Source organism: Bufo bufo, chromosome 3 (assembly GCF_905171765.1).
Source record: "Bufo bufo chromosome 3, aBufBuf1.1, whole genome shotgun sequence".
In the NCBI taxonomy this organism is placed as follows: Eukaryota; Metazoa; Chordata; class Amphibia; order Anura; family Bufonidae; genus Bufo; species Bufo bufo.
Window position 1 is genome coordinate 319,102,268 of NC_053391.1, and position 22,051 is coordinate 319,124,318.

General features: G+C 43.8%; 1 protein-coding gene across 1 annotated transcript in view; it reads left to right on the forward strand.

Moving 5' to 3' along the window:
• The window catches only part of DNAJC8 (DnaJ heat shock protein family (Hsp40) member C8), a 43,425-nt gene extending 39,150 nt beyond the window's left edge, over window positions 1–4,275 (forward strand). Inside the window, exons 8-9 of the mRNA XM_040424325.1 lie at window positions 1,870–1,945; window positions 3,534–4,275. Of these exons, the coding sequence (XP_040280259.1) occupies window positions 1,870–1,945; window positions 3,534–3,656 (199 nt within the window). The 3' untranslated portion in view covers window positions 3,657–4,275. The remainder of the gene's footprint in view (window positions 1–1,869; window positions 1,946–3,533) is intronic.
• Window positions 4,276–22,051: the final 17,776 nt, after the last annotated feature.

The following is a 22,051-nucleotide window of genomic DNA, read 5'->3' on the forward strand; positions in this document are numbered from 1 at the left end:
AAAGTCAATGGGGGACGGATCAGTTTTTTATTGTGTTAGAGAAAACGGATCCGTCCCCATTGACTTACATTGTGTGTCGGGACGGATCCGTCTTGCTCTACACCACATGGCGGACAGAAAAACGCTGCAAGCAGCGTTTTGGTGTCCACCTCCGGAGCGGAATGTTGACTGAACGGAGGCAAACTGATGCATTCTGAGCAGATACTTTTCCATTCAGAATGCATTAGAGCAAAACTGATCCATTTTGGACTGCTTGTGAGAGCCCTGAACGGATCTCGCAAACGGAAAGCCAAAATGCTAGTGTGAAAGTAGCCTAAGTCTACTTTCACACTGGCGTTTTGGCTTTCCTTTTGTGAGATCCATTCAGGGCTCTCACTAGCGGTCCAAAACGGATCAGTTTGCATTCTAATGTATTCTGAATGGAAAAGGATCCGCTCAGAATGCATCAGTTTGCATCAGTTCAGTCTCCATTCCGCTTTGGAGACGGTTTTGGTGTCCGTCTGATGAAACTGAGCCAAACTTCACTGGCACAAACACAAAAGAGATCCGTCCTCCATTGACTTTCAATGGTGTTCAAGACGGATCCGTCCTGGCTATGATAAAGATAATACAAATGGATCCGTTCTGAACGGATGCAGACGGTTGTATCATCTGAACGGATCAGTCTATGACGGATCCGCACAAAACGTAAGTGTGAAAGTAGCCTAAGCCTGCAGACGTCAATAGTAATGACCTGTGCACAGAGGGCGTGGCTTGTCTCTCCAGAAAGCACAGCCCACAGATTAAACTTCAGTTAGGTTCCGTGCAGAGGCAGGACTGCTCCCTCCTGCAGCCCCAGGCTGGTGGACAGAACGTCATCAGAACAGGCAAAGAAGCTGATGTCACAGGTCACGTGACGCTCAGTGAAATATGAGAAAGGGCCACTGAAGAAGAATTTAAAGGGGTTTTGTCACTTCAGCAAATAGGAGTTATTTTGTAGAGAAAGTTAATACGAGGCACTTACTAATTGTATTGCACTTACTAATTGTGATTGTCCATATTGTCTCATTTGCTGGATGGATTCATTTTTTCATCACAATATATACTGCTCATTTTTATGGTTACGATCACCCTGGAGTCCATTAGCATGGCTGTGCTTGCATACTATAAAGAAAAAAGCACCAGCCTATGTGTGATCCCAAGGTCCCAGTCACCAGAGAGGCCAATATTTTTTCCTATAGTGTGCAAGCACGAGCACCACTAATGGATTGCAGGGTGGTCGTAACCATGGAAACAAGCGGTGTATAATGTGATGGAAAAATAATTCAAGCCAGCAAAAGAGGCAATATGGACAATCCCAATACATAAGTGGCTTGTATTAACTTTCTCTGCTTGATAAATGCCACTTGAAGTGACAAAACTCCTTTTAATCAATTGAAAATACATTACTTTAGTTTAGTACAAAACATACAAAGAATGAAAGAATTACTTGGACAACCTCTTTATTACAGCCGGCACCCGCCACGTATGGGTCAGGCTTACTCCAGCAGACCGCTCCATACAATTTCAGGCGCATATTGCCATACTTGTATGGCATTATGCGTTAAGGGTTTAAAGGGGTTGTCTGCTTCTTTTATTTTAATGGCCGAATCCCCAGATCATCAGATCAGTAAGGGTCCAACCACCACCAATCAGCTTTTCTGCAGTAACATTGAAATGCATGGAAACGGAACTGCGAGAGGTTATGTGAGATGTTGGACCCCCACCCATATATTGATGGCTCATCCTGAGTGAAAATCAATAGTTCAATGACTTGTACAAAAGTTTTGTTTTGTTTTCATTGGAAAGTTTATTGGATTCAGTTTCTAGTGATCGTTGTTTCACTTTCAGGAAAAGACAGCGAGAGGAAGAAATAGAAGCTCAAGAAAAAGCTAAGCGTGAGAGGGAGTGGCAGAAAAACTTTGAGGTACATCCAACATATATTACAAGAACAAACTACTTGAAAAGTGGTTACTATTGTCCATAAATTCAAGATTTGGTATTTTGATTGTTCATAGTCAATCTAGTTGGACTGACAGGAACAGGTTGCCCCCCTCCACATAGTCACACCTGACTTTTCCTATCAAGGCACTAGGAAGGATAAGGGATGGTGCACTGAGTGGCCTGGGGCCTGCCCTTGATGCACTTGAAAGCTAATTTGCATATGGATTAAAAGATGATTTTCTCAAGGTTGCAGTTTTGGCAGCTAAAGGTATAATATTGAGAAGCAGGCAGGCATACCAGGCATCGTGGTCAGTGTAAAACATCATTACCTGTAAAGTAAAGCAGTCCAGTGGACTGAGTGGCAGGGGCATGCACACTAGACAGCTGCCTGACTGGTGGTGCTATTTAAACTAGGCTCACTGGTAGCGCAGTCTCTACTGACTTGTGGAATTTTTTATGATGAGTATTTTGATTGCGGGATAACATATTTCACATTGCTAGGTTATTAGCGACAAAAAAGACCGATAATACCAGATCTAAATAGTACCATTTAGCCCTAAGAATATTTATTCATTTGGATTGAAATAGTCTACCTGCACACGAGTATTACGTGCACTTTTTTCAAATCTGTAGCATTTATTTATTTGTGTGTGGATTTCACCCTTGCAAATGCAATGCTAAGAGCGAGATCAACGGCAAAACTGCAAGTAACACATGCAGTTTTTGATGGGGAAACAGAAAACCGCACGAAAATAAGTAATTCCAGCAGACTAGTTATTAAAAGAAAAGTAAAACCCAGGCTAAGTGCCTCTCGGATGGTTGCTGAATAATCGTTTGGTTGCCAAAGCAGCTTCATTGTCACCCAATTTTTGTAAGCTGATGAACAGCCAATCCGCTCAGTTATATACTGCACAACAATTTGCCTTCCAGGACACAAAGGTAGCAGACAATACCTAAGAAGAAAGCTGGAAATGTTTTGACATTAGGTCATCCTCATTCCCAGAAATAGATATAACTGAGGGGCAGCTGAACAGAATTACTGCTGTGTCTAAGGCCTCTTTCACACGACAGTATGTCTTTTTCAGTGTTTTGCGGTCCGTTTTAAACGGATCCGTTGTTCCGTTTTTTGTTTCTGTTTGTGTTTCCGTTCCGTTTTTCCGTTCCGTTTTTCCGTATGGCAAATACAGTATACAGTAATTTCATAGAAAAAATTGGGCTGGGCATAACATTTTCAATAGATGGATCCGCAAAAAACGGAACGGATACGGAAGACATACGGATGCACTTCCGTATGCATTCCGTTTTTTTGCGGACCCATAGACTTTAATGGAGCCACGGAACGTGATTTGCGGCCAAATATAGGACATGTTCTATGTTAAAACGGAACGGAAATACGGAAACGGAATGCATACGGGGTACATTCCGTTTTTTTTTGCGGAACCATTGAAATCAATGGTTCCGTATACGGCCCGCAAAACGGAAAAAAAAAACGGCCGTGTGAAAGAGGCCTAAGAATGTTATTTCTGTCTGCTGGTTTTATCCTGGATGCTAATTAATTATGTGTATTTTAGGAAAGCCGAGATGGACGTGTTGACAGTTGGAGAAGTTTCCAATCACACAAAAAAGGCAAAAAGGAAAAGAAAACGCGTACATTTTTAAAACCGCCAAAAGTGAAGATGGAACAGAGGGAGTGACCACCCATACACTGGACACTTGTCGCTTTATTTTACGAACAGCATTTCGTGATCATCTGCCGAAGGAATAGTTACTATATCCTAACTTGTGTTTTGTACAGTTCCTGCTCTTTTATTTCATTTTTCCTGTTGGGGCAAAAACCTGTTTTTCTTTTTGTACATGAAAAACTTCACCTGGTCTCACAGTACACATGTGAAAAGCAGAAAGCACACTTAGGTAAAGCAGCATCTTCAAGTACACTATCGAGACGCCCAAGGTTCTGTTGGTTTGAGAAGGAATCCATGACTGTGTACAAGCTTTGGTATAGCGGTGTTGAAGCAGGTATCTTCATTATATGGTAGCTTGCCATTGGCCATCAGAAAATGCTGTGTCTTATACTTGATAGATACATAGCTCCTGTCATATTGGCTTGTAGAAGACGAGGAAATAAACACACTGATGTGATGCTAGTCATTGGCTAAAAAGTTACTTGACTGTGTAACTCTCTGCTCCAATGTCAACCTGTGATGAGCGGCAGTCTGTTATTACCTGATTTGGAATCCATGTTATAGCATGTGTAACTGACATCAGACACCTGCTACATGTGTATAATACTAATAAATTGTGGATTACATTGTGTTCTGTCCAAGTTTGATTATAAATTAGTAACTTTATACTTAAAATAGTATTATATTTTCTGTGGTTAATTTTATCTTGACAGCTTCACCGTTTAACAAATGACTGATATATCCGTCATGATCGGGTACTAGTTCACGCATTATGATTTATAAATACATCATGCATTATAATGTCGTGGGCACTGCTCAGTGTCCCAATAAGATCAAGGTAGGAGCTCAGCTGTAAAATACATTCGGGCCCCCACTGAAATTTCCAGGATACTGGCAGTTTAACTCCTTGTATGCCTCGGTAAATAGCGATTACAGCATGTAATTGGTTGAGGCTCCCTCGCTCTAGCCATCAGCACCCTGCAACACAATAGTGTGGAACCAGCGCGTAGTAATGGCACCTGGGACACAGCTCTATTTAAAGTGCAGTGGCTGTGCTGGGTTCTGCAGCTCAACTCCCATTGAATTGAATGGGATCTCAGCTGCAGTAACCTAGTACAGCCACTACACTTTAAACAGAGCTGTGCATGGGGGGGCGTGGCCAACATCCGGCATGAGCGCACGCATCTGAGTCTAGCTCCGGGTCCCGACAAGAATCCTGCTCCATCCTGATTAAATAACAGCCGCAAAAATAGAGTGGCAGGTGCAGAAAAGGAGGGTATCCACCCGCAGAAGGAAAATGAGCCCAAGCAAGGCACAAGCCGCGGCGGATCGGCTTAAGGAATATGCCAGAGCCGAAAGCAAACATGGCGCCGGGACTCCATCTAACACGCGCGCCCCAGCGACTTGTGGCAATGCGAACTTACAGCAAGACCCTCCCAGCGAGGAAGAGCCCGAACTCTCTCCTAAAGTGGCCCATGAGCAACTAATGGCTGCTATCACCACGTGTCAGACCTCCCTCACGAGCAAAATCGAGGAGGTGAAGGTGGATGTTGGGCTCCAAAGACACGATGTGCAGCAGCTGAGAGAGAGGGCGAGACAGACTGAGTACAGGGTATCTGAGCTGGAGGATATCACCCGACCAATGCAGGTTAAACTGTCGTATCTGGAAAAGAAGGTGCAACTGTGGCAGCAGAAATGTGACGATCTGGAGAATAGATCCAGACGTAATAATGTGCGAATCCTAGGCTTTCCGGAAAGAGTGGAAGGTTCGGATACGGCGACCTTCATTGAAAAATGGTTCAAGACCATGTTCCCTGAGACCACGTTTTCGGCGACATACGCCGTGGAAAGGGCTCAGAGTCCCGGCCAGACCTCCACTCCCAGGGGCTCCTCCCAGACCTTTGCTAGCCAGACTTCTGAACTGGAAAGATAGGGATTTGCTACTCAACCTGGCCAGATCCGCGCTGGACAATAATTCGAGGATATCATTGTTTCCCGACTTCTCGGCGGAGCTACAGAAAAAGAGATCCACCTTTGTTGCCGTCAAGAGAAAGCTCCGAGAGCTAAATATCCAGTACTCCATGGCTTATCCTGCCCGACTTCGGATTGTGGATGGCGGGAAATCCTTATTCTTCATTGATCCAAGGGAAGCTAACGAGTGGGTAGCTAGCAGACCGGGACACTGATCCACTTCTCTTGTATTGTTCGGCACACCCGGACTCGACCTCACCTACCTGCTCCAGACCGACTTGAGGAGGACACTTACCTGTTTAAACATGGACTCCGCTTTACAGATGCGAACCCTGGGTATCGTATGAAGCCCATGGTCCCTTTATCCATGACATGCGGAGCAGTCAGTTATTCGTAATGTTTATATGCTGCACCCTTACTAGTTGGTATATAGCTGTTTAATAGCACATGGCACCGGGACTCACCCGGCGAACACCTGCTCTGGGATACCATCTAAATACACCGTGCAGGTCCCCGAGTATACGGCCATGTTTGAAGCAGAACTACAAGTCCAGCAAGGATTATAATGGTTGATATATGAGGGTAATAATTAATAAAGTAAGTCCAGCAACAAAACCCTTTTATATAAGGGTTTTGTTGCTGGACTTACATGTTTGAAGCAGACCTTGAGTCTGTCCAGTATGTTTATGTAATGTTTCTAACGTTAGATATTCTTATGTATGTATGTTTGCTATGGTGGTACTTTAGCATTTCCTGGAAAGGGACGGGGCAGATCTATAGTACGGGTGGCAAGGATAGGGGATCTGAGATTCTATTTAAAGGGGTAATACTTATGCAATTTATTGTGTTTAAGTTAACATGGCGGGGCTAACGGTCATGTCATGGAATGTGAGAGGATTGGGCGGACCTAGAAAAAGGATTGCTGTGTTTTCGCATGTGCGCCGGCATGCTCCACATATTCTAGGCCTGCAGGAGACCCATTTAACGTCAGACGGGCAACAGAATTAAGAAGCCCTGGGTACAGTGGAGCGCCAATGCATATGGGAACTCGTATTCTAGAGGAGTAGCAGTTTTAGTGCATGGCTGCTTGAGGTGGGAGACACAGAGGCTTGTAGTTGATCCTGACGGACGCTATATATTTGTGTTTGCATATGTTAACTGCACTCCATATGTCGTCATTAATGTATATAACCCCCTGCCGGCCAGTGTATCAGTATTGCAGGCTGTAGTGGGCTTTGTAGCGCAGTACCCGAATGTCAGATTACTATGTATGGGGGACTTTAATATGTTGATGAACCCTGACTTGGATCACTTTCGGAACTCAGCCGGAGACGGAGTGGCGGTTTCTTCAACCTCAGTGCTCTTAAAGGTGGCCACTGAGATGGGATGGCTGGACTTATGGCGGGAAAGACATCCCCTGACGGTACAGTACTCTTGTTTCACGCCTTCAAGGGGAGCCTTATCCAGGATAGACTAATGGGTAACGCATTGACCCTTACTGAGCTGGAGAGTATTGAGTACTGCCCACAGGGGCCCTCTGACCACGCACCGCTGTTAGCGAAGTTTTCATTGATGGGAGAGCTGGTGAGAGGGAACAAAATGCGTATACACCCCTTCTGGCTTACCCTCATGGAGTCCAATGATCGAATCCCGGATCAACTTCGTATATTTTCTGAGGTCCAGGGCGATATAACAGATGAGCTGCTAATATGGGAAACGTTAAAAGCCGACTTGAGGGGATGCATTAAATCATCCATAGCATTTATTAAAGGAGAGGCCCACCGTAGGGAAGAGGAGCTTCAGAAATCATGCAGAGAGGCTGAAAATACCTTCACTGGTGACCCCACTGAATCCAATAGGTTAGAATGGCTCCTCAGGGGTAGACAGTATATGCAGCACTTGCAGGAGAAGAGCGATCGTAAACTATTCTTCCTCAAGCAGCAGTCCTTGGAGCAGGGAGGACAGGCAGGCAAGATACTTGCTCACATTGCCCGGAACAACTCCTCGGCGCCCCCGGTTATACGTATTTGATGGATGGAGGGATAATAGAAACGTTACCGGACATCCTTGCTAGGTTCCAGGAATTATATAGTTCAGTGATACACTATTCTACCCAAGAGCTGAGGACATACCTGCAGGAGGTGACACATCCCCGACTGAGTGACGAAGATAGGGAAATGCTGGAGAGTGACTTCACATTAGAGGAGATACAAGTAGCAATACAGGGACTCGCAGCAGGGAAGGCACCCGGCCCTGACTGCATACCGATCGAGGTGTACACTAGATATGTTGACATTCTGGCCCCTAGAATGAAATTTTTTTTACAATCGGCAAAGACACAACAGAGATTGCCAGACTCATTTTATGATGCCACCATAGTGGTGATCCTGAAACCAGACAAGGACCCTTTGGAGTGTGGGTCGTACAGGCCCATCTCCTTGTTAAACCTAGATTATAAGGTGCTCACGAAAATAATTGCCAATAGATTGAATAAAGTCATAGCATCCGTTGTACACCCGGATCAGTCTGGATTTATACCGGGGAGGTCTACTTCTACTAACATTAGGAGGGCACAAGTGATTACGCAAATAGGTGGAGCTTTGGACAGACCGTGGGTCTTGGCCTCCTTAGATACGGCCAAGGTCTTCGACTCGGTAGAGTGGCCATATTTATTGGAAGTACTAAGCTGTTTTGGCTTTGGTCCAGTGTTTGCCCAATGGGTACATATGCTCTACAAACAACCTAAAGCGGACAGCCTAGTGAACGGTTCTCATTCAGGTCAGTTTAACCTTGGCAGAGCAACCAGGCAGGGGTGCCCTCTGTCACCCCTCCTGTTTGCAGTAGCAATAGAGCATTTAGCACTTAGACTGCGACAGGACGGGGTTTCCCTGGGTGGCAGGGAAGATTGAGTTGGCTTATATGCCGACGACCTGATCCTTTTTATGGATAGGGCAGATCAATCGCTGCCCAGAGCGATTGAACTAATAGAAACCTTCAGCCGCTTTTCCGGACTACATATCAATTGGTCCAAGTCGGCTCTGATGCCCCTTAAACCTGCAGATTGGCCTACAACATACTGCAATCTCCCAGTGGTAGACCGGTTTAAATACCTAGGAATCATAATAATAACCAGAGACCCTCCCTTAGCATATACATTGAGTACTGAGCCTCTAACCTCTACATTCGCTAGGAAATTCGCGGCATGGCAATCCCTTCCCATCTCAATGATGGGTCGTCTGAATCTCATAAAGATGGTTCTCCTGCCTAAAGCTCTGTATGTACTGGAGCATGCTAGCACGACCGTCCCGCGACGGTTCTTTGACCACCTCCATTCCATGAATATATAAATTTAACCTCATAGAGCAGGTGTGCCTCAAGGATATGAATTCTTATCACGTCATGGCTTATCCATGAACAACCTTGTTCCCTTCAGACAGACATGTCTGAGGAATCTGGTGTACGCCCTATAGATAAACCCATATCCTTAGCAATAACTTTTAAATACAATGTCCGTTCATGTTCACTTGCCATGAACTCATCTTGGCTTCCTCAGCCACATAACAGAATTTTGGTTCAGGCTGATTTTATTCTTAAAGGCAATGAGATAAGCATTCATTTTGGCTATAATATCATTAGATAATATTGTATACTTATGAAAATGCACAACAGGTGAGACCGCTTCCACCTGTTCTCGTATTTTTTTTGTTTTTGTTTTGTTTTTTGCCTTCTCATTATGGCCTGGTTCGGTTCTGGGTTTTTTAGTTGTGCTTAATATTTTTTTTCTGCTTCTCCTACTGCTTTTGCACTTAGTCACTGTAGGAAGGGTAGAGCTGGTGGAAGGAGTTCACACTTTTTGTGTTTAGTCGCAGCAACTATACCCATGGTCAAGCCTGTGTCCCCCAATGAACTGAAGTGAAAAAGATTTTACGGTAAGTACAAAAATCTGGTTATTGCATCTTTTGCTGGCTTGATTAATTTTTCCATCACATTACACACTGTTCATTTCTAGGAGGTTCACTCTGAATGCAGCTCCTATGACATGGACCCACATCATTATCATGACTTATAATGCTGTGTGTGATGCCCAACCTCAACTCCAATGAATTGTACTCACATAATGCCATCTAGTATAAATACCTCTCACACATGGTGTGTTTTTCTCACACTGAATACTCTTGTGTGACATCGGCCTTAGGCTTCCTCCATATGTATTAATCCGTTCACTGCCAAGAAAGTATGATAATGGGTATCATAAAAAAAAATCTTAGAGCTTTTGAGCTTGGTACTATGTGAAAGGTGAGTGCAATGTTGAAAGTGCTACACTTGTCTGCTTTGTCTGCGTAAGAAAGAGGGAACCTGGAAGTGACATCAGGAAGAACAATTGCATTCTGTTACAGTCATCTCTCCCATGTACAGCCTTCAGAGACTCCATGGTGGTGATACTTTTGTTAACCTTTACAAATCACAGATAGTATGTACTGCTGTGATGCACCATTGCACTTGGTGGTATTCCTTTTATCTGCATTCTATGTGCAAGTGTATTCTTTTGAAAAAATTATATAAATTATAAGTTAATGGTAGCACTCTCAGACAATTCTGCAGTCTAAATTTTGTCAGTATGACTGGTTTACATTTTAACATTTGCCCTTACACTAAGTACCTGTGTATACTGTACAATAAATACTGTACTTAGCACAGAGATATGTATGCTTATGTTTTCTCTCCCCAACTCCCCTCCCTTTTGCTTTGACTTTCATTTATTAACTTATTCATTTATTTATTGGATGTCCCTAGCTAACTCACTCCAAAAGCATCCATACATGGAGAAATAAAATCATTAAACTTTATTGAGGCATCATGAATCTGTAATAAAATGCAGACAAACACTGCTCACACGTTTCATGCCTCACATGACTGTTAGTCATAGCATACAAAGGTGTTTGAACAAGTGGTTTAACCACCTCCGGACCGCCTAACGCAGGATTGCGTTCCGGAGGTGGCAGCGCTGCGCAGAGTCACGCATATACGCGTCATCTCGCGAGACGCGAGATTTCGCTCAAAGCCGGCCCGCGCATGCGCATCGCGGGCCGGCAAAATTAAAAGAAGTATTTCGTCACCAGCCTGCCAGCAACGATCATTGGCTGGCAGGCTGGCGATTTTCAAAAAATCCAATCCAAAGTCATATAACAGATCATATTAGTAAATATGATCTGTTATATGGCTTGTCTGCTCCTCTGCTGGTCCTTTTCGTCGGTTGGATCCAGCACAGGAGCAGACTGAACTGTGAGTACACCAACACTACACCTTAGCCCCAGATCACCCACCTGCACCCCAATTAACCCTTTGATCACCCCTTTGATCGCCCGTCAATCACTAGTGAAAGGAAAAAAAGTGATCAGTGTAAACTGTCACTTTTTTTTTTTCACTGGTATTGGCTGTTAGGTTTTAGGGATAGTTTAGGCCCCTTGGTTAGGTAGTTAGCGTCAGTTAGCGCCCACCCCACCGCACCGCAGTCACTTTTATTCGCTGTTTAGCGTATCGCTAATCAGCATTTGTACTTTTATAGTATCTGTAAGTGATCAAAACTGATCACGGTCAGATCTATAATAGTATTAGTGTCACCTTAGCTCGCCCTCCACCCAAAACGCAGTGTTTGCCCGATCAGGCCTGATCGGTCGCCCACACGTGCGTTCACCCACGCCCGCCCCACCGCAGTGACAAAAAATATATTTTTTTTGATCACTGCACATTCATTTTACACGCACTGCGGCGATAAAAAAATCAGTTTTGATATTTTTTATCAACCGCAGCAGCCTCCGGTACTTCGCTAGCCTCCCCTTTGTAAGACAGGTTTGCTTTTTTTCTTGGGTAGTCTCAGGGAATACCCCTAAATTTAGTAGTCCAAAATGTCAAACAGGGGGTATTCTTCTGAAGAGGCCTACAGGATTCTGACCCAGTCGGATGAGGAGTGGGAACCCTCATCTGACGAATCTAGCGGGTCAGAATATGAACCTGTGGAAAGCAGTGGCTCTCTGACCCAAAGTTCGGACAAGGAGGTGGAGGTCCCTGGCAGCACCAGGCGTACCCGGCCCCATGTCGCTAGACCACAGGTTACGCAGGATCCGCTTCAAGAGCAGCAGAGTGGGGCTGTCGCTGCCGGATCACGTGGTGAGGCATACACCAGCAGCGCAGCCCTTCCTGGACCTAGTACCAGCACTGCCGTACAACCTGGTGAAGTAGCGAGCACCAGAAGGGCAGTTGAAGCTGGTACGGTGGCACGTGCACTAGTTACCCCGTCGCAGCCACCGCACAGACAGGCCCGTAGAGCCCCTAGAGTCCCTGAGGTGCTGGCAAATCCTGATTGGCAGTCACCAACTTCAGCCGCACCAGTAGTTCCCCCTTTCACCGCCCAGTCTGGAGTTCGGGTTGAGACGGCTCAAATCGGTTCGGCCCTGGGATTTTTTGAGCTGTTCTTGACTGCGGAGCTCTTGGACTTAGTCGTGGCAGAGACCAACCAGTATGCCACACAATTTATAACCGCAAACCCGGGAAGCTATTATGCCCAGCCTTTCCGGTGGAAACCAGTCCAAGTTTCCGAACTTAACATTTTTTTGGGCCTTCTCCTCAACATGGGCCTGACAAAAAAGCATGAATTGCGGTCATATTGGTCAACGCACCCAATTCATCACATGCCCATGTTCTCTGCTGCTATGTCCAGGACACGATTTGAGACCATCCTCCGTTTTCTGCATTTTAGCGACAACACCACCTCCCGTCCCAGAGGCCACCCTGCTTTTGACCGGCTCCACAAAATTCGGCCCCTCATAGACCATTTCAACCTGAAATTTGCAGATTTGTTTACCCCTGAGCAAAACATCTGCGTAGACGAGTCCCTAATACATTTTACCGGGCGCCTTGGCTTCAAACAATACATCCCAAGCAAGCGTGCCCGGTATGGGGTCAAATTTTATAAGCTCTGTGAAAGGGCCACAGGCTATACCCACAAATTTCGGATCTATGAGGGAAAAGATCAGACCCTGGAGCCGGTCGGTTGCCCTGACTACCTGGGGAGCAGTGGGAAGACAGTCTGGGACTTGGTGTCACCCTTATTCGGCAAGGGGTACCATCTTTATGTGGACAATTTCTACACAAGTGTGGCCCTCTTTAGGCATTTGTTTCTAGAACGGATTTGCGCCTGTGGCACCGCGCGAACTAGTCGCGTGGGCTTCCCCCAACGGCTTGTAACCACCCGTCTTGCAAGGGGGCAGAGGGCTGCCTTGTGTAACGAAGAACTGCTCGCGGTGAAATGGAGAGACAAGCGTGACGTTTACATGCTCTCCTCCATTCACGCAGACACGACAATCCAAATTGAGCGAGCAACCCGTGTCATTGAAAAGCCTCTCTGTGTCCACGACTATAATGCGCTCATGGGAGGGGTGGACTTCAATGACCAGATGTTGTCTCCGTATTTAGTTTCCCGCAGAACCAGACGCTGGTATAAGAAGGTGTCTGTATATTTGATTCAATTGGCGCTGTACAATAGTTTTGTTCTCTACAGTAAGGCTGGGAGAACAGGATCCTTCCTCAAATTCCAGGAAGAGATCATCGAGAACCTCCTTTACCCAGGAGGTTCCGTGGCCCCATCCACCAGTGTAGTTAGCCGTCTACACGAGCGACATTTCCCCAGTGTCGTTCCTGGTACCTCAACCCAACCGTCACCCCGAAAAAGATGTCGTGTCTGTAGCAGGAGTGGAATAAGGCGTGACACCCACTATTTCTGTCCTGACTGTGCTGACCACCCTGCCCTATGCTATGGAGAGTGTTTCCGGAAGTACCACACACAGGTACACCTAGCATAGGGATCACATCTCACCAGGACAGGCACACAGGGCTATTAGGGCCCATTCACTCACAGCTGCTGCAAACCTCTCCTTTCACCTGGGATAAAGTGCATAACGTACTTCGCCACATCTTTGGGCGATTTGCGCTTTGCACATTGTCCCATGGGGAAGGAGAGGTTTGTTCTATAAAGGTAAAAAAAACTAAACAAAAAAAAAAATACCGGTAAGTAAAAAAGTTAAACGTTCAGTTAAAAAAGTTTAAAAAAAGTTTCTATGTTCTGTTCAACAGTTAATAAAGTTATTGCTTTGCGGCCTGGTTTTTTCTTTTTTGTTTTGTTTTTTTTACCTTTCAGGTGGACCAACCGATCGACTAGCTGCAGCACTGATGTGCATTCGGACAGAAGCATTGCGCTGCTGTCAGATTACACGCAAGTCGGTGTATGCGGCGCTGCAAGACGAGATTTCTCCTCTGCAGTAAAAGATACGTTTGCCGAGGCATATGAGCTGAGGAGGTGGCGGTGTTCATATACTTTGGCAAACACTTTGTATATATAAAAAAAAAAATCCCGGCAATGATTTATTCATCCACATCGATTGATGTGAATGGAGAAATCTGGTTTGCCAGGGCATACGAGCTGAAGTGGGTATGGATGTTGGGCGGAGCTCCTATGTCCTGGCAGACGCCTTTCCCCTCCTTTTTCTTTTTTTGGCAGAGATTTTTTCATCCACATTGATCGATGCGAATGAAGAAATCTGTGCCGTTCATTTTTTTCTTTCAGCCCAGAGGCTGAACGGAAAAAAAAAATCTCATTACCCGTATGCTCAATATAAGGAGAATAGCAGAAACTCCTAATGCTGGGCATACATGTAATGATTGCGGAGACCCTCAAATGCCAGGGCAGTACAAACACCCCACAAATAACACCATTTTGGAAAGAAGACACCCCAAGGTATTCGCTGAGGGGCATATTGAGTCCATGAAAGATTGAAATTTTTGTCCCAAGTTAGCGGAAAGGGAGACTTTGTGAGAACAAAATCAAAAAAATCAATTTACGCTAACTTGTGCCAAAATTTTTTTTTTTTCAATGAACTCGCCATGCCCCTCATTGAATACCTTGGGGTGTCTTCTTTCCAAAATGGGGTCACATGTGGGGTATTTATACTGCCCTGGCATTTTAGGGGCCCCAAAGCGTGAGAAGAAGTCTGGTATCCAAATGTCTAAAAATGCCCTCCTAAAAGGAATTTGGGCCCCTTTGCCCACCTAGGCTGCAAAAAAGTGTCACACATCTGGTATCTCCGTACTCAGGAGAAGTTGAGGAATGTGTTTTGGGGTGTCTTTTTACATATACCCATGCTGGGTGAGATAAATATCTTGGTCAAATGCCAACTTTGTATAAAAAAATGGGAAAAGTTGTCTTTTGCCAAGATATTTCTCTCACCCAGCATGGGTATATGTAAAATGACACCACAAAACACATTCCCCACCTTCTCCTGAGTACGGAGATACCAGATGTGTGACACTTTTTTGCAGCCTAGGTGGGCAAAGGGGCCCACATTCCAAAGAGCACCTTTCGGATTTCACAGGTCATTTACCTACTTACCACACATTAGGGCCCCTGGAAAATGCCAGGGCAGTATAACTACCCCACAAGTGACCCCATTTTGGAAAGAAGACACCCCAAGGTATTCCGTGAGGGGCATGGCAAGTTCCTAGAATTTTTTATTTTTTGTCACAAGTTAGTGGAAAATGATGATTTTTTTTTTTTTTTTCATACAAAGTCTCATATTCCACTAACTTGTGAAAAAAAATAAAAACTTCCATGAACTCACTATGCCCATCAGCGAATACCTTGGGGTCTCTTCTTTCCAAAATGGGGTCACTTGTGGGGTAGTTATACTGCCCTGGCATTCTAGGGGCCCAAATGTGTGGTAAGGAGTTTGAAATCAAATTCTGTAAAAAATGACCTGTGAAATCCGAAAGGTGCTCTTTGGAATATGGGCCCCTTTGCCCACCTAGGCTGCAAAAAAGTGTCACACATCTGGTATCTCCGTACTCAGGAGAAGGTGGGGAATGTGTTTTGGGGTGTCATTTTACATATACCCATGCTGGGTGAGAGAAATATCTTGGCAAAAGACAACTTTTCCCATTTTTTTATACAAAGTTGGCATTTGACCAAGATATTTATCTCACCCAGCATGGGTATATGTAAAAAGACACCCCAAAACACATTCCTCAACTTCTCCTGAGTACGGCGATACCAGATGTGTGACACTTTTTTGCAGCCTAGGTGGGCAAAGGGGCCCACATTCCAAAGAGCACCTTTCGGATTTCACAGGTCATTTTTTACAGAATTTGATTTCAAACTCCTTACCACACATTTGGGCCCCTAGAATGCCAGGGCAGTATAACTACCCCACAAGTGACCCCATTTTGGAAAGAAGAGACCCCAAGGTATTCGCTGATGGGCATAGTGAGTTCATGGAAGTTTTCATTTTTTGTCACAAGTTAGTGGAATATGAGACTTTGTATGGAAAAAAAAAAATCATCATTTTCCACTAACTTGTGACAAAAAATAAAAAATTCTAGGAACTCGCCATGCCCCTCACGGAATACCTTGGGGTGTCTTCTTTCCAAAATGGGGTCACTTGTGGGGTAGTTATACTGCCCTGGCATTCTAGGGGCCCAAATGTGTGGTAAGGAGTTTGAAATCAAATTCTGTAAAAAATGACCTGTGAAATCCGAAAGGTGCTCTTTGGAATATGGGCCCCTTTGCCCACCTAGGCTGCAAAAAAGTGTCACACATCTGGTATCTCCGTACTCAGGAGAAGTTGGGGAATGTGTTTTGGGGTGTCTTTTTACATATACCCATGCTGGGTGAGATAAATATCTTGGTCAAATGCCAACTTTGTATAAAAAAAATGGGAAAAGTTGTCTTTTGCCAAGATATTTCTCTCACCCAGCATGGGTATATGTAAAATGACACCCCAAAACACATTCCCCACCTTCTCCTGAGTACGGAGATACCAGATGTGTGACACTTTTTTGCAGCCTAGGTGGGCAAAGGGGCCCATATTCCAAAGAGCACCTTTCGGATTTCACAGGTCATTTTTTACAGAATTTGATTTCAAACTCCTTACCACACATTTGGGCCCCTAGAATGCCAGGGCAGTATAACTACCCCACAAGTGACCCCATTTTGGAAAGAAGAGACCCCAAGGTATTCGCTGATGGGCATAGTGAGTTCATAGAACTTTTTATTTTTTGTCACAAGTTAGTGGAATATGAGACTTTGTAAGAAAAAAAAAAAAATCATCATTTTCCGCTAACTTGTGACAAAAAATAAAAAGTTCTATGAACTCACTATGCCCATCAGCGAATACCTTAGGGTGTGTACTTTCCGAAATGGGGTCATTTGTGGGGTGTTTGTACTGTCTGGGCATTGTAGAACCTCAGGAAACATGACAGGTGCTCAGAAAGTCAGAGCTGCTTCAAAAAGCGGAAATTCACATTTTTGTACCATAGTTTGTAAACGCTATAACTTTTACCCAAACCATTTTTTTTTTACCCAAACATTTTTTTTTTATCAAAGACATGTAGAACAATAAATTTAGAGCAAAATTTATATATGGATGTAGTTTTTTTTGCAAAATTTGACAACTGAAAGTGAAAAATGTCATTTTTTGCAAAAAAATCGTTAAATTTCGATTAATAACAAAAAAAGTAAAAATGTCAGCAGCAAAGAAATACCACCAAATGAAAGCTCTATTAGTGAGAAGAAAAGGAGGTAAAATTCATTTGGGTGGTAAGTTGCATGACCGAGCAATAAATGGTCAAAGTAGTGTAGGTCAGAAGTGTAAAAAGTGGCCTGGTCTTTCACGGTGTTTAAGCACTGCGGGCTGAAGTGGTTAAAAATGCATCAAAACCAATTACTTTCTAAAAAGTTGATTATGTATTTAAAAATACAGGAGAATAATAATTAACAAATAACACAAGATATTGTTATAAATAAGAGCTATATGAAAGAAATATCAGCACATATTAGGTGTTCTTGCATGGCAAGACCACTTACTGTTATCTCACATATATATTATTATTATTATTATTATTAGCCAAATTTACCACCCTAACTCCTCCCACAGTTTTTACACTACATTGGCAGTAATATACCGGAACGTGCGGATTGTTCCTGATTGGTGTGCTATTACTTTGTGGACCGTTTCGCCGAATGGTTCACGAAATATCTGCGTTTTTGTGCTGAAATTGATCCTATAGGAATGAATGGCAGAATGTTTAAAACTAGAGTGGGAGCTGACGAAAGCTAGTGTGAGCTGAAAAATCAGGACATGATTTCTAAACTGCCACCACTCCCTCATTTTCAAGCCCACCTACACAAATCTTATATCACAACATTCAGCTATCCCTGCTACCACTAAAAATGTCCACGGCTAAGCCATAGTCCTGATAGTTTTCACAATATGACCATTTGTTTGCAACTCACGCCACCCATTGACATTGATTGAAACTCCACTAGCCACCTCAAATTTGAAGGGCAATTTCTAAACTGCGACTGTGCCTTCATTTTTATAATATTTCAGAGACATACTATGCATAAAAATGTAGGTCTTGGTCTTGTGATTCTCACAATATAAAGCTCTTCGCTGTAAGATTTATAACCGCCAGTGAAGTGAGCAAGTTGGAGCAGTTTGTTTTTAACCGCTCTTCTCTGCCCTTGCTGTAGTGAGTTTCCATAGAAACCCAGGTGTGTGAGCAGCCAGCAGAGTGACAAAAGCTAGAGTGTGAGCTGAAAAATCAGGACATGATTTCTAAACTGCCACCACTCCCTCATTTTCAAGCCCACCTACACAAATCAACTGCTAATGTTTTTATAAATGTATGTTTCAATGTAACTGTGAAGCACTTTGGGCAACAACATTGCAATTAAATGTGCTATATAAATAAATAAATAAAAGTTGAAATGCATTTCTCACTCTATCAAGCTTGCCATGTGCACTTTGTAAATTTGATCAATCAATTGGTTAGTGTAATGTTTACTATCTTTACTCACTCCAAACACTCCACACAGTTACTCTGCCCACTCCATAAAGGTACTCAGTCCAACCTTTCCACAGTTACTCCAGCCACTCCAACCACACAACAGTTACTCAAGCCACTCCACCCAGTTACTCTGCCCACTCCAGTTGTAGACTACTGGTGGAGGCAAGAACACTTCACACAATTTCCCCAGAAATTGTAGCTTTTCTAGTTAATATTGTAATATAAGACTAAACTTCCTACTTAATCCACAAAGTACCCAAGTTTTCAAAGTAGAAATCCAAAGTCATTCACAATTAAGAATATTGCGGAGATGATTCCCTTACCATAAAGAAGAACTAACCTGTTTAAACCCCTGTACTAGTGATAACATGTTGCAATGGACTTGCAAAAAATGTAGTGATACAGCTGAGATGTTTTTAAGAATATGGCAAAGCATTGGTTTTGGAATTAATATTAATTGCATCTGATGAATGTCATTTGTCTGTTGCTTTAAAGGGAACCTGTCACCGGGATTTTGTGTATAGAGCTGAGGACCATGGGTTGCTAGATGGCTGCTAGCACATCCGCAATACCCAGTCCCCATAGTTCGTGTGCTTTTATTGTGTAAAAAAAACCTGATTTGATACATATGCAAATTAACCTGAGATGAGTCCTGTCCCTGAGATGAGTCAGGAACAGGACTCATCTCAGGTTAATTTGTATATGTATCAAATCATTCTTTTTTACACAATAAAAGCACACAGAGCTATGGGGACTGGATATTGCGGATGTGCTAGCGGCCATCTAGCAACCCATGGTCCTCAGCTCTATACCCAAAATCCCGGTGACAGGTTCCCATTAAAGCTACATCTGGTGCAACCTGCAAGATATTAAATAAATTACATAGGTTGTGTTGCAATTTTTGAAATGTTTAATGTTATAAATAGCAATATTCAAACATCATCTCGAAACATCCAATACTTAAGACACAAGCAAGTTATCAGGTCCCACTGTCACCAAACCAGGGCTCCTATGGGATGTCAGAAAATACGCAAATAGTAAAGCACTGCATATCACCAGAAATTCCTTGTGTGATTGTACTATATATATAGGCACATCATATACTCCACGACTCTCCTCCTTTTCGTCCTCCTTCACCACCACTAAAACATATAATCGCTCCAATAGTGAAGTACCGCAAACAAGGTCGGCATACAAAAAGAGTTTATTATACTCACAAACATAAGATAAAACAAGCAGTCAGAGCTGTCTTTACAATTCTGCCCGACCCGGGTTTCACTCCATGCTTCGTCAGGGGCATCACCATCATTTTGCTCACACATGTTTTATACCCTCCCGTATGAAATATATCTTATAAAATGAAATAGAACTTCATAAACACTTTTAACCAGCTGAATGACAACCCCCTTCAGTACCTCAAACGACCTTTTAGGCATTCTTTTTCTTACTTTCCACATTCTTACAGCTTCAAATCCATTCATTCATAAGTCCACTCATAATCACGCCCCTAATGCACACCCTCTTTCCTAATTGGTAGATGGCCGTTCCTACTCACTCCCACAGTACACACCTCCCTATTCTGATTGCTAAGTGGTGCCTTTCATCCTTCCCACCACTTACCAATCAGAATAGGGAGTGCTGACTGTATAATAAATAAACTCTTTTTGTATGCCGACCTTGTTTGCGGTGCTTCACTATTGGAGCGATTATATGTTTTAGTGGTGGTGAAGGAGGACGAAAAGGAGGAGAGTCGTGGAGTATATGATGTGCCTATATATATATCAAGCTGCGCTTGTGAGTACAATCACACAAGGAATTTCTGGTGATATGCAGTGCTTCACTATTTGCGTATTTTCTGACTTCCCATAGGAGCCCTGGTTTGGTGACAGTGGGACCTGATAACTTGCTTGTGTCTTAAGTATTGGATGTTCCGAGATTGAAGAGGTGTAACCTCCTGGATAGGAAACGCGCAGTTCCTTAAACGCATGTTCTGAACTGTGACCTATACCCACTTCACATTTGGGAATCGCTGCGACATACCATTGCCATACGTATCGGAACTTTTTTTTCTATATACTTGACTACAGCAGATACATTTCCTAACCCCTCAGTGACAACCTAAATGCCTTTTTACAGTGGTCACTAAGGGTCGTTAAGCAAGGACTCTGCCTTTTTTTTATAACGGCCTTAAGTGTTGCATGGGTAACTGTGCCAGCTGGAGCAAGTGCTCAGCTGTCTAATGACAGCCGGGCTGCTGCTATAATGTTCCTTCACTTCCAACCGATTAACCCCTTAGATCAGAGATCGGCAACCACCGGCACTCTAGCTGTTCTGAAACTACAACTCCCATACTCCTCCTTTTACTTTTATGGGAGTTAGGCTAATTTCACACTTGCGGCAGAGTGATCCAGCAAGCAGTTCCGTCGTCGGAACTGCCTGCCGGATCCGGCAAAGTGTATGCTAACTGATGGCATTTGTAAGACTGATCAGGATCCTGGTCAAAGGTCTTAAAAATGCCTGACCAGTCAGAAAAATTCATTGAAATGCCGGATACGTCTTTGGGCCACTCCAGAAGGCGTATTTTCTTCTGTTTAAGCCATTCTGTTGTTGATTTACTTCTATGCTTTGGGTCGTTGTCCTGTTCCAACACCCATTTTCTGTTGAGCTTCAGCTGGTGGACAGATGGCCTTAAGTTCTCCTGCAAAATGTCTTGATAAACTTGGGAATTCCTTTGATTATAGCAATCCGTCCAGGCCCTGACGCAGCAAAGCAGCCTCAAACCATGATGCCCCAACCACCATACTTCACAGTTGGGATGAGGTTTTGATGTTGGTGTGCTGTGCCTCTTTTTCTCCACACATAGTGTTGTGTGTTTCTTCCAAACAACTCAACTTTTGGTTTCATCTGTCCACAGAATATTTTGCCAGTACTGCTGTGGAACATCCAGGTGCTCTTGTGCAAACTGTAAACGTGCAGCAATGTTTTTTTTGGACAGAAGTGGCTTCCTCTTTGGTATCCTCCCATGAAATCCATTCTTGTTTAGTGTTTTACGTATCGTAGATTCGCTAACAGGGATGTTAGCATATGCCAGAGACTTTTGTAAGTCTTTAGCTGACACTCTAGGATTCTTTTTCACCTCATTGAGCAGTCTGCGTTGTGCTCTTGCAGTCATCTTTACAGGACGGCCACTCCTAGGGAGAGTAGCAGCAGTGCTGAGCTTTCTCCATTTATAGACAATTTGTCTTACCGTGGACTGATGAACAGCAAGGCTTTTTGGAGATACGTTTATAACCCTTTCCAGCTTTATGCAAGTCAACAATTCTTAATCGTAGGTCTTCTGAGCGCTCCTTTGTGCGAGGCATCATTCACATCAGACAATGCTTCTTGTGAAAAGCAAACCCAGAACTGGTGTGTGTTTTTTATAGGGCAGGGCAGCTGTAACGAACACCTCCAATCTCATCTCATTGATTGGACTCCAGTTGGCTGACACCTCACTCCAATTAGCTCTTGGAGATGTCATTAGTCTAGGGGTTCACATA